The sequence below is a fragment of the Salmo salar genome, chromosome ssa29, assembly GCF_905237065.1.
Source record: "Salmo salar chromosome ssa29, Ssal_v3.1, whole genome shotgun sequence".
Taxonomy (NCBI): domain Eukaryota; kingdom Metazoa; phylum Chordata; class Actinopteri; order Salmoniformes; family Salmonidae; genus Salmo; species Salmo salar.
This window is the reverse complement of record NC_059470.1, coordinates 18,660,721-18,673,120: the sequence shown is the minus strand read 5'-3', so window position 1 is coordinate 18,673,120 and position 12,400 is coordinate 18,660,721. Positions and strand designations below refer to the sequence as shown.

At 42.3% G+C, this 12,400-nt stretch overlaps 1 protein-coding gene across 3 annotated transcripts in view; it reads left to right on the top strand.

Annotated features, from left to right (window-relative positions):
* Positions 1-7,826, top strand: part of LOC106590282 (collagen alpha-1(XVIII) chain) — an 81,814-nt gene extending 73,988 nt beyond the window's left edge. For all 3 annotated transcript variants that reach the window (XM_014181123.2, XM_014181124.2, XM_014181122.2), the window contains 12 exons: positions 761-788; positions 1,697-1,774; positions 1,927-1,952; positions 2,150-2,248; positions 2,719-2,863; positions 2,975-3,039; positions 3,321-3,443; positions 3,550-3,597; positions 3,798-3,827; positions 4,756-4,959; positions 5,465-5,580; positions 6,678-7,826. In XM_014181123.2, coding sequence (XP_014036598.1) covers positions 761-788; positions 1,697-1,774; positions 1,927-1,952; positions 2,150-2,248; positions 2,719-2,863; positions 2,975-3,039; positions 3,321-3,443; positions 3,550-3,597; positions 3,798-3,827; positions 4,756-4,959; positions 5,465-5,580; positions 6,678-6,879 — 1,164 coding nt within the window. In that variant the 3' untranslated portion in view covers positions 6,880-7,826. The remainder of the gene's footprint in view (positions 1-760; positions 789-1,696; positions 1,775-1,926; positions 1,953-2,149; positions 2,249-2,718; positions 2,864-2,974; positions 3,040-3,320; positions 3,444-3,549; positions 3,598-3,797; positions 3,828-4,755; positions 4,960-5,464; positions 5,581-6,677) is intronic.
* The last annotated feature ends 4,574 nt before the right edge of the window (positions 7,827-12,400 follow it).

The window sequence follows — 12,400 nt, the reverse complement described above, 5'->3', positions numbered from 1 at the left end:
CCTAACCTATTCCAGGTGTGAATAGAGAATCTCTCCCAGCATGCTGCATGTCATATGGACATGGTGGTCATGTGGTGTGGGTTTGCTCTTCCATAGGTTGGTGTTTCATGGAGAAGACTAACAAAATGCAGGATGGTCCCCAAGATTGAATATTAAGCATTCATGAAAATTATAATATTTAGATTTTTAGAAGATGCACTAGTGTCAAAACAGAAGCAATTGTTTATATTGCAGTATGTATTTGCCTGGTATTTGGTGAGACGTGTAGTAATTTTCAAGAATTCCTTTCAGATTGTATAACCGTGTAATTTTGTAGTAAATACCAGGTTAATAGTGTTCTAAAATACAACACGACCAAATGAATGTACTTACTATGTAAGGTCTTTCAGAAGTGAGATGAGCCAAGTGTGATTAGCATCTCCTGTCTTTCATGGGGGCCATCTTGAAAAAGCATCTTTCATCCAGGGTGATGGTGGTCACTGGCATGTTTTAGATGGGTTTTTTTGTTCATCCTTCTAACCCTCCATTTTGTTACAGATAGATTAACTCGTCCACTGTGAGCTCAACGTCATTTATAATATGAAATATTATACACTGTAGATACAGTATAATAGCTGTCTTGGATTCGTCTTGTTCATCATGTACAATGTTTTTGTTTGTGTCTGAAATGCATGTTCCTTTCACAAGCGCTGTTCTTGTTCCTGCTTCGAAAAATCCAATGTATCTCATGTCTTTTAACATGTTTGTTTCACTTTTTCAGATAAATGGTTCTAAGAGCTCAACAAATGGTGAGTTGAAGGACTTTCTGGATATGACATAACATTTCAGAACATCATAAATAAATCAATTAGAGGTATTTCTTTGTTCTCAACTTGAAATACAAATGGCATCAGTGAATACAAAATGCACTGTTAAAGTGTTCTGTTCACAGAATGTAACACATTGTTTTCATCAGAAGAGAAATGAATGCAATTGTGTTCGCTGTTTCCGGTAATCAGTAAATAATACTGCAAACAAGTATACATCACCCCATCAGTGTCATAACATGTACAATATATAGACTTTTTTACAGTATTGAGGACATGCAGAGATGCAGAGATGCAGAGAATGAAGTTGGGTTACTCCTAAGTAACTTTAGGTTACTTCTAAGTAATCATCTTCGACGTTGTGACCTTCCATGATAGAGCTTTGGTGTGGATTGAGGCTATACATTCATATCAGTTGTGTTCCATTGTATTCACCTTTCATTATTTCTGTTGTGGATAGTGTTTCTGTGTACCAATGGAACCAGCCTTTGTATTGAATACATTGAATTGGATTGTGATGATACTGATGAATGAATCCTGCACACAATGTGCTTAATTCTTTTTTTTAATGTATCAGTAATAATATTTGATTTGAGGAAATATGCATAAAAGAAGAGTAATTTCCGATCATTCTGCACCTTTGGATAGTACTTCCAATTTTGATCATTATTTAGTGACTGCAAAGAAGAAGTATTGATACAGTGGGATTTTATAGAAACAGACTAACTTTCTGTTTTGTCTGCTTGGACTCAGGAGATAAGCATGGCTGCGTTAATCTTTTTGCAGGCAGTCGTGTTCTTTTGATGAAACCATTTGCAATTACTTTGTTGTGCTGTATTCTCTGATATGAATGCCAAACGCTCACCTGTTATTCCCTATGTGACCTGTAGGGGGGGCTAACTGTCTTCCAACTGGGACCAAAGGGGACAGGGGGGAGAGGGGTTTCCCTGGGATGCCTGCCCCACCACGTGAGTCACGATAGACTTTATTACTGTTCACCTACAGTATGATTTTGCTTTACTGTTAATATAAAGAATACATGTTATAATCTGTCGTAAGGACACAGGTGTTATTCATGCATCATCTTTAATAATCAATGGATGATGTGTTTTTCCTGCAGTTACAATGCTTCCCAAAGGAACTACGGTAAGTTGAATATTTGTTTCTGCTGTGTGTGTTTGTGTGTGTGTGTGTGTGTGTGTGTGTGTGTGTGTGTGTGTGTGTGTGTGTGTGTGTGTGTGTGTGTGTGTGTGTGTGTGTGTGTGTGTGTGTGTGTGTGTGTGTGTGTGTGCGTGCTGTTTACTTCTGGAGCTCTCACAGTCTGTGTGTCTGTCTATCCACAGGGGAATAAAGGGGACCATGGCTTCAGGGGGGACAAGGGAGAAAAGGGGGAGGCCGGGTTACCGGGCTCACCTGGTATGCCTGGGAGATCAGGACTGGTGGTGAGTCCCATTTCCATTGAGACCATATGCTTCCAAAGCCACGCTCACCCACCACAGCTTTGACCAATTACAATTACTGAGAAGATCACGATACAACATAGACACATGAGATGGTACATAATCAGTGTCAACTTCATTTGAGGGCGTTATTGTTGTCTTTGACCTCTTTTGATGGTGTGCTAGATAGGCATTTGGGTTGTGTGAGTAATGAGGATTTTGAACTTGGCCACGGTGGCAAAAGGCAGAATTGACTTGAAAGGAAATCCAAGTTGTGTGCAAAATAATACATTGCTTTGCCAGTTCTTACAAATTCAAGTGCTGCATGCAACAATAAGGGATTTTTTCCCTACTGGCTGCATTTAAGTAACCCCGCAGCATCATGGGGTTCAATAAGTCACCATGTTCCATTAACTTATTATATGTAAAGATACTGGAGATAAATATCTACTAAAGCACTGTGTTTGTTTCAGGGTCCCAAAGGAGAAACTGTTATGGGGCCCCGTGGCTATCCAGGTGTTCCGGGGTCTCCTGGTACTCCTGGGTATGGGAGACCTGGCCCTCAAGGCGCCCAAGGGCCTCCCGGACCCCCCGGAGAACCCTCTCATTTTGGCTCAGGTAAGACTTGGTGGCACCCTTTGTGAAATGTTCTGTATGGTATAATATGGTGACTAGCATCACATAAGAAATTCTTACCGTTGTGCTTGTATCTCATTTTTCTAATTCCAGCTGTGACCATCCATGGGCCACCAGGCCCCACTGGCCCGGCTGGACCTCCTGGGACCTCTGCCATGGTCAGTCAGTCTGTCCCCTCCGTTACGCTGTCACATATCCGCCCCATCACGCCATAATGTCATCCCATCATACCATCAAAATGTCAACTCTGTTACATCATGTCATCCTTGTTACATTATCACGTCAGCTCCGTCGCGTCATCAAATAACCCCCGCCATGCTAGATATTGCTGTCCTTTCCTCAATCACTCTGGCCAGGGCCTCCCCAACAATTACTATATTCCGATACTTCATTCCAGTCGAATAATGTGTTTCTCTCTATGTTTTTATTTTATTTGAAGACGTTTCCTTCCAGCGAGGTCATGATGCAACAGACGAAAGACAGCAGCGAGGGGACCCTAAGCTTCACCACGGGGACAGGCAAACTCTACATCCGGGTGCAACAGGGGTGGAAGGAAGTCCTGGTACAGCAGCATCTCTGGTCCCTCTCTTCTATGTCTCTATAGTGTCTCTGTGAGCTGTGGAACTAACTGATGTGTTTGGTGTTTATCTGTGTCTCTGTCTCTACAGCTTGGTGACTTGATCCCCTTCCCAATGAATCTCCTTCTAAATGATGAGGTAAAAACAGTAGAGTTGAGATGAGGATTGTGCATGTTCAACTGCATGAATTTTCTGCACAATTCTCCCATTGACATCAATGCATTGTGTGAAAGTGCATTGTAGACCTCCATGTAATGGATGCTTAGAGCAGAATATGCTGTGTGATTGCTGCTTTTTATGTTTAGCATCTAGTTAGTAATAAACTTTTGCCCCCTTAGGCTCAGCCAGGCAGCGGCAGAAAATATGGGGTGAGTTTGTTGACAAATTAAGACAAGACTGACTAAGCGTTTGCAACTGTGCAAAGTTTGCTCTTGTTATTTCATAGGGGAACAATAAAAGGTTTTTAAAAACATAAACCTGTCTTTATTTACACTTCTATTGAATATCCTTTCTTACTCAAATATTTACTTGAACTTTTGTTTCACCACTTTTTCTTATGAATCTTTGCACTGGAGCAAAGAAACAGTTAAAATACTTTCTTATAACTGCCTGCTTTCTAGTTTGTATCTAGTAAAGGGAGAATAAGTCTGAAATTGAATCTTTGTTATTCGTTCTTGAAAGCAAGTCATTGGTTTGGCTCAAGTCTGGCCGCAAAATGAGCTGGAGACAAAATTTGATTTTGCCGTGGTTTGGAGTATTCCACTTTTAGACTAAATGACTGTCTGTGTGCTGTCATTGAAGGACAGCCCGAGGCAGGCCAGGTTTGGGTTTTGAGATTTAGATCCACATTTCACAAAAGAAGACTGTACCATGCTACTCTGCTACATTCCCATTTCAACAGCACTGCCAAGACCATCACCTAAGACAGGGTTTCCCAAACTCAGCCCTGCACTCCCCCCCCCCCCCCCCAGCACTACACAGCTGATTCAATTTACCAACTCATCATCGAGCTTTGATTATTTGAATCAGCTGTGTGGTGCTACGGCAAAAAGCTAAACGTGCACTGGGGAGGGCAGAGGGGGGGCAAGGACCGAGTTTTGGAAACCATGACCAAAGAGAGATGAGAATAGTGGTGGGTGTGTGTGTCTGTTTGTGTATATGCACGTGTCAGTTTTGTTGGATACCTTGACCACCTGGAGTAGTATCCGGCTCGAAGGACCACTCTGAATGAGGTGGTGGTTTAGAATACATACTAATGACTAATGAATGACCACTATTCCACTGTCTCGTCCTCAGCTCAAACTGGTGGCTCTGAACCAGCCCCACACAGGGAACTTTGGTGGGGTCTACAAAGCAGACCAGATGTGTTATGAACAGGCCAAGGCCATGGGCTTGTCCGCTTATTACCGGGCCTTCCTATCCTCCCCAAAACCCCGGGCTGTTAATAAAGACCTGGTCCCCCAGAAGTTCAGGGAGAGCTACCCCATTACCAACCTCAGGGTAAGCCAACTTCTGTTTCCCATAGGTTCATCTAAGATCAGTGATAAAGGCCCAGTGCAGTCAAAAGTGTAATTTTCCTGTGTTTTTATATATTTTTCCAAACTATGAGGTTGGAATAATACTGTGAAATTGTGAAAATTGTGATAATACCGTTTTAGTGTAAGAGCTGTTTGCCAAGACCGCCTGACCTTTCAGCCTGTTTTTGTGGGATGGAGTTTTGGCCTGCCTGGTGACATCACCAGGCAGTAAATGAGTTAATAGACCAATAAGAAAGAGAGTTCCTAACCTCTCTGCCAATAACAGCTAGTTTTCAGTTTTCCCCTCCCCATTCACTCCCAGACAGTAATAGCAAAATTCTTGCTTGAGAAATTGCTCTTTGTTAAGAAATTATTTTTGTTTATTTTTTTATTAGAAATGATTGAATATTGAGATAAAAAGGTCTACATTGGTCCTTTAAAAAATTAACTGTCAAACGCAACTCAATTACTCCTTTCTGTATCCACAGGGCGACATTTTGTTCAGTAACTACAAGTCTATCTTCACTGGGGGTGGAGGCAAATTCCCGCCAAACATCCCAATCTACTCCTTCGATGGACGGGACGTATTGGCAGACCCCTTCTGGTCAGTGAAACAGACAGATGTCCAGTTCCTCAGACACAGGGCCCTGTGGCTATGTGGACACGCTCATCCACAACTCATCCTGTATCAGTCTCTAAAGAGTGAAGGCTAGGTAGACATCCTCATCCACCCGTCATGTTCTCCACAGTTCCACCCGACCCAAGCAGCTTCACCAAAAGACAAGTGGGTTTGGAACAGTGAGGCATGAAGAAGGGAGGGGACAGACATGGCTGTTTCCACAAAATGAAGTTTTAAATGCAGGATAGCCCGACCGCAATCCAGACATCGGGGGTTGTAGCGTTGTGTTTTTCAGCCCGGGCCAATGCGAGCCAGCTATGTCCACCCTCTCTCTATTTTGCTCCTATTTATACACAGCCATGTTAAATTTAGCAGCCCCAACCAACCAGAGACTGGAGGCTGGCAACTGTGGCTCCAAAGTGACTGTTTATAGATGTTTTTCAAACAGACACTTTCTGACTTTGTGGCGAAGTCTATTTGAGACCATGTATGAATGGATATAGCAGGGACAGAGCAGAGAAATAGGTTTGTTGATGTCATCTGTTAGGTTGAGGTCACATCTGTGGGTATCTCTGCTCAGTTTGGGGCTACATTAGTTCAACTCCCATTAGTTTATTTTGTGACTTTATTCTTGGAGGATTATTTAAATAGAAGGTAAATGAAACGTAGTTGGTGTTTGCGTGAACATCTGTTATGTATGCTGTATGACTTCTTAACGTACGTGTGTGTGTGTGTGTGTGTGTGTGTGTGTGTGTGTGTGTGTGTGTGTGTGTGTGTGTGTGTGTGTGTGTGTGTGTGTGTGTGTGTGTGTGTGTGTGTGTGTGTGTGTGTGTGTGCTGGCGTGTACTTTGTTTGTACATCATAGGAGGACGAGCTCATTGTAATGGCTGGAACTAAATAAATGGCCAAACACAAACATATGGAAACAACATGTTTGACGGTTCCAATACATTCCATTCCAGCCATTACAATGATCCTGTCCTCCTATAGCTCCTCCCACCAGCCTCCTCTGGTGTACATGTCCCTGTGTATATGCTGTACCCATACACTCTCCCATTATATTTGTCTATCGCTCCCAACAGGCCTAAGAAGAGCATCTGGCACGGCTCCAATACGTTTGGAAACATGGCGGTAGACCGGTCCTGCGAGTCGTGGCGGGTCAACGACATTTCCATCGTGGGCCAGTCGTCCAGTTTGTCCTCGGGCTCCCTTATAGGACAGCAAACAAGCAGCTGCTCCAACGAGTTAATTATTCTCTGCATCGAGACCATAGAGCATGTTTAATAGACCTTTAACAGTCTCATGCCCCCCCCATTCCTCCATCCCCCAATCCATCCACTGTCATCTTAACACTCTGGAAAGGTGTAAATACATGAACATTGCTTTATGAACATGTCATCATTGTCATCAACTTATTCCTCTCCCATCCTCTGATTGGTTGGTTGATTGACTGAGATGGTGCTAAAGAGCGGATACTGTCTGTCAGACCAGCTCCAAATCGAGGCTTTGCACAGTTTTTTTAAACCAACTTTCAAATCACAACTGTCAACTTTCAAGATTCTTTCTCACTACAGATATTTCTCCTAGTCAAGATGTCACCTTTTGTCTTCCAGTGATTGGTCGTGTTTACAGGTTGTCCTATTAGGTAATTCTATAAGAGATGTTTACTCCATTAGACCAGGGCCAATACCATATTTCACACAACATAATGTCCATATTCCAACAAGGGAACAACCAGTATTACCACCAAAGAAATTTTGATGCACTGTATTAGATTTGTTTTATACTTTTGTCACTTCATATCCATGAAGATTGTCTTTCAGTTTTTTTTATACATTTACACACATTTCTCATTTGAGCAAGAATTTCTCTCAGTGTTTAATTTAAATTCAATGTTTTATTTATACCTTGACCGCACATAACATGAATGAATCAAATGATTAAGGTTAAGTATGTAATTTATAGATTGTTTGTCAAAGTGACTGTTTCAGTTTTTTGCCTCTTCTGAAATTGGTCGTTTTTTGTACAGCATTCCTTTTACTGCGCTAGAATTTTGATTTGATAGGTACCTAGTTAGATTTAACATAAATTCCACCCATCATATAGAAATTCACCACAAAAAAAAACGAATATGGAATTTTTATACAACAGAGATTTGATCATTATGTGAGAGTATGTTTTATACAATAATTGGTGCTTATTGAATAAAAATGTTTCCTTTTTCTTAATAATATGAGTCTGATGTAATTTGTTTTGAAAGCCTGGTCCAGTTACATTGATGCTGGCTGCCACCCATGTACTGTGGTTAAAGGACAAGACAGACCAACACGAAAGCTGGCCGTGCCCGGTAAGACAGATGGTGGTGATTAAACATTAACAGAATATTACCACCAATATTCTGTGGTCAGAGGCGATAGGACGGCCACCTGCTGCGAATGGCCAACTATTGAGTCAATCAGAGATGGTGGTCAATTTGGTGCTGATGTGGAACTGTAGTATAGAGGCTCAATGTTGTTTTTTTTAGCAATTCCCCCTTACTCCAGTAGGTGACTTTACCAAGACACAGGCCCTATTTGAATCCTTCCCTTCACCCCTCCTTGAAGTAATCAGTGACAGTGATTTGTGTAATAAGTAATCAGCGATTAGTGTAATCAGTGATTAGTGTAATCAGTAATCAGTGATTAGAAATGACTAGACAGATGAAAGCCATGTGATAGATCTCTGGCGTTCACCTATCCAATATCTAGTCCAGGGGTGTCAAACTCATTCGATGGAGGGCCCAGTGTCCGCAGGTTTCATTTTTCCCCCTTTCAATTAAGACCTAGACAACCAGGTGAGGGAATTCCTTACTAATTAGTGACATTCTAAACAGTCAGAAGGGGCCTGCTGTGTTTGCATTAGCAGAGAGCACTATGATTATGGCAGAAGCTCCGTGCTCCTTAAAGTGTAATGTGAATTATAGTTGGGCTTCACACGCAGTTTGCTCCCCATAGCCGGGACTACTTCTTCTGGTCGCCCGACCCTGTCGCAGTACGGGTGAGCGACGACACTCGGCCTACATGTGTAAACCCCATTAGCCGAATTCGAACCGTTTTGCTGCTGTACTGTAAGTAACCCTTTCCTTCAAAGAAGTTTCCATGTGTCTTGTGAGTGGGTCGTAGGCCTACCACTATAAAGGCGGAGGGAGGTCTTCCTGTTATAGCTGTGATTATAATGGACTACAGGATGTGACAGTTTGAATCCAGGTCTTGGATGGATCTAGGTAGGGCTGCAGAAGTTCCAAAGCGTACTTCCAGCAACTACAGTACGATTACTTTTGTCATTGTTTTGGTTAACACATGCCCCAGTCCAACATGGCTGTAGTAAAATGCTATTAGAATAAAAGGCTGGATGGATGTAAATGTTATTAAAGGGATAGTTCACCCAAATCACAAACTGAGACATTGGTTTCCTTACTCTGTAAGCAGTCTATGGAAAATGTAGGACAGCAATCCATGCTTTGGTTTTATTTTCCTGGTTACGGGGTAAGGAAACCAACATGTCATTTTGTAATTTGGGTGAACTTTTCTTTTAACTTAAAAACGCTAGAAATACTGCCATGGGCATTGAATTGGTTACATTTTGATCAGAAGTATAACTTTCTGTGCCAGAAGGTACATCTTTCTGTCCTACAAGGTACATCACGAGTCTGTCTTTGGCTTACACAATATGGCTGAGTTTAAACAGGCAGCCCAATTCTGATCTTTTGCCCAAGTATTGGCAAAAGATCTGATCTGATTGGTCAACAGACCAATAATTGGGCCAAAAAATATTAATTGGGCTGATCTTTGCTGACCATCCAGGACACGTTGCTGTGCAAATCAAACACACTTGGTGCAGGGTGACATTTTTTTGTGTAACGCAGTGGCTGCATTTACACAGTCACTAATTGATATACGACCAATCAGATCAACTCTTTTGCCAATAATTGGGCAGAGTATAAGAGCTGCCTGTGTAAATGCAGCCAGGGAGGAACATCTCCTATTCCAGTCACAGTCTATACTTGAACAGTTACCGAGCCAAGCACTAGTGGGATAAGTTGCCTATGGTATCTGTGCATAACGTATTCAACAGAATTTGCAGTATGGGCTGCTCCTGGTACTCTTAATAAAGCACCACTCGAGACCTCATCTCATTCAGTCCTCTCACACATGTCAAATATTCAAACACTTGAATGACAAATAAGGCAATTTACCTGAAAACAATTGCTATTGCTACCCACAAATTGTTGATCCATGTCCATTGTGTGCCTGGATAAGACATAGCCAAAACATCTGGGTCTCAAAGGACACAGTCTGAACGTCTGTGTGAACGTGACTGCTGTTTGCTTTCTCAGGAACGGGGAAATGTGGGGATTTCATTCACACCCATACAGTAAGCCACATATCCAAAAAACTGACAGTGTGCCAGGAATAATAGTGGTAGAACTGCACGTACAAGTACTTGTCATCACACTGTCTGTCTGACAGGTGGTGAAAGGGCTTGAGTTTTGCCTAGGGGGGAGACGGAGGAGTGGATGGCCATGAGCAGCTGAAGGACAGGCAATTCTCCCTTAACACCTTCTGGTTAATCTCTCACACACACAAAAACATACACACAAACCTGTTATTGACGAAACTTTCATTAAACCTTACTATGAGTCACACAGAAATGCCTAACCCATAATGCATGACTTTATTGAATATACACTGAGAGTACAAAACATTAGAAACCCCTTTCTAATACTGAGTTAGAACCCCCTTTTGCCCTCAGAACAGCCTCAATTCATCAGAGCATGGACTCCACAAGGTGTCAAATGCGTTCCACAGGGATGCTGGCCCATGTTGACTCCAATGCTTCCCACAGTTGTGTCAAGTTGGCTGGATATCTCTTGGGTGGTGGACCATTCTTCATACAGACGGGAAACTGTTGAGCGTGAAAAACACAGCAGCGTTGCAGTTCTTGACACAAACCAGTGAGCCTGGTACCTACTACCATACCTCATTCAAAGACACTTAAATATTTTGTCTTGCCCATTCACCCTCTGAATGGGACACAATCCATGTCTCAAATGTCTCAAGGCTTAAAAATCCTCCTTTAACCTGTCTCCTCCCGTTCATCTACCCTGATTTGAAGTGGATTTAACAGGTGACATCAATAAGGGATCATAGCTTCCACCTGGATTCACCTGGTCAGTTTGTCATGGAAAGAGCAGGTGTTCCTAATGTTTTGTACACTAGCATATGCGCTAGTGGTTAAGGCCTGTGTGAGAATGAATGCACTCTGTTGTATCATGTGTTTTTGTTTTTCTTGTTTCTCATCAGATTTCTACACATCCAGCTCATCACACTTCATGATGTTTTCTGTAGCCTCTCCCAAGCCGCCTATCATCCCTGACACACACATCATCAATAACATTCCACCATGACAGCTTCATTGCAGGAACGTGCGGGGGCCAACAGGAAAAGAGATGTTTGAAGAACATGTAGAGGCTCTGTCTGTCTGTCAGGCTTTTGTCACATCTAATTCCCATGTCAACGAGCGGACCGGTCCTTTTGTTTGGCGCGCCGTACAAATCTGTCCATAGGGGGACAGAGGTCAGGGGTCAGACGAATAGAATGATCACCCCGGAGCTGGGAGGATGTTAGGGGACTGGAGTCAGCATCGTGGCCCCTGGACGTCCATCATACCTCCGCCACTGTTTGTCTCCCAGGGGCCAGGGCAGGGCAGGTCAGGAAAGTCATGTGACCTTTAAAAGGGCATGTTTTTAATCAAATTGACTTTAATCTAACTTTATTCATACCACAATGGACAATTGTACTAGGTAAAGTTCCCAAATGCACAAAATGTATGCATGCATGACTGTAAGTTGCTTTGGATAAAAGCATCTGCTAAATGACATATTTATTAAAGTGGTGTGTGTGCAAATACATTAAGTTAATACATTAATCTATAACTTCATTCAAGCATACATTCTGGAGAGCCATCAATATGATCATTGGAAAGAATAGTGACATTAGACAGAAAGTACAGGACGCAAAATACATTATAATAACACAGTACATGCCAGACGCTTTTATCATAGCGTCTTACAGTTAGTTATACGTGCCGTGCATACATTGTTACTTATCATTGGTCGCGGGAATCGAACCAACTACCCTGGCGTTACAATCGCCATGCTCTACCAACTGAGCTAGAAAGGAGCATAAATAGAGTAAAGTTAGAAGAATCCGATGCCCATGGCACAGCACAGTAGACCTGACCTAGGCAAGGCAGCTGAGCTGAGGCTGTTCCTTTCAGTGATTGATATGTGCCCTGGAGCCTGGGAATCAGAGGTTGGTTCATCAACTCAACATTGGCCCCTTTGTGAGCGCAGAGCGTCTGGGCGACCATGCTAAATGCAGTGTTGTTGTTTTTCATTAAAAGTATTATATCTTATTATATCTCCGCTAACCAGATGTCATGACGGATGACATGTTTTGCTTCCCCAGGACATTTAGGCTGTATCATTTGGAACAGCAGGTGTAGGCTGTCATCGTTGATTGCGATGGTCAAACATACATTAGCCTATAGAGTTAATTTGATCTTTTTCGCTCGCTGTATTTCCCGTTTTATAGTCTGGGTTATTGCAGAATGGACAGTTGCTTTGCTGGAGAACAATGACTTATATTTCCATCTTTTTACATGAATAAATGTGTTGATGACTCAGTTTGAACAAAGACATTGTAATGGTTTGCCCGTGCAAGAATGCAAGAAAAGTGAACATTTTATGACAAAAAGATTTCGA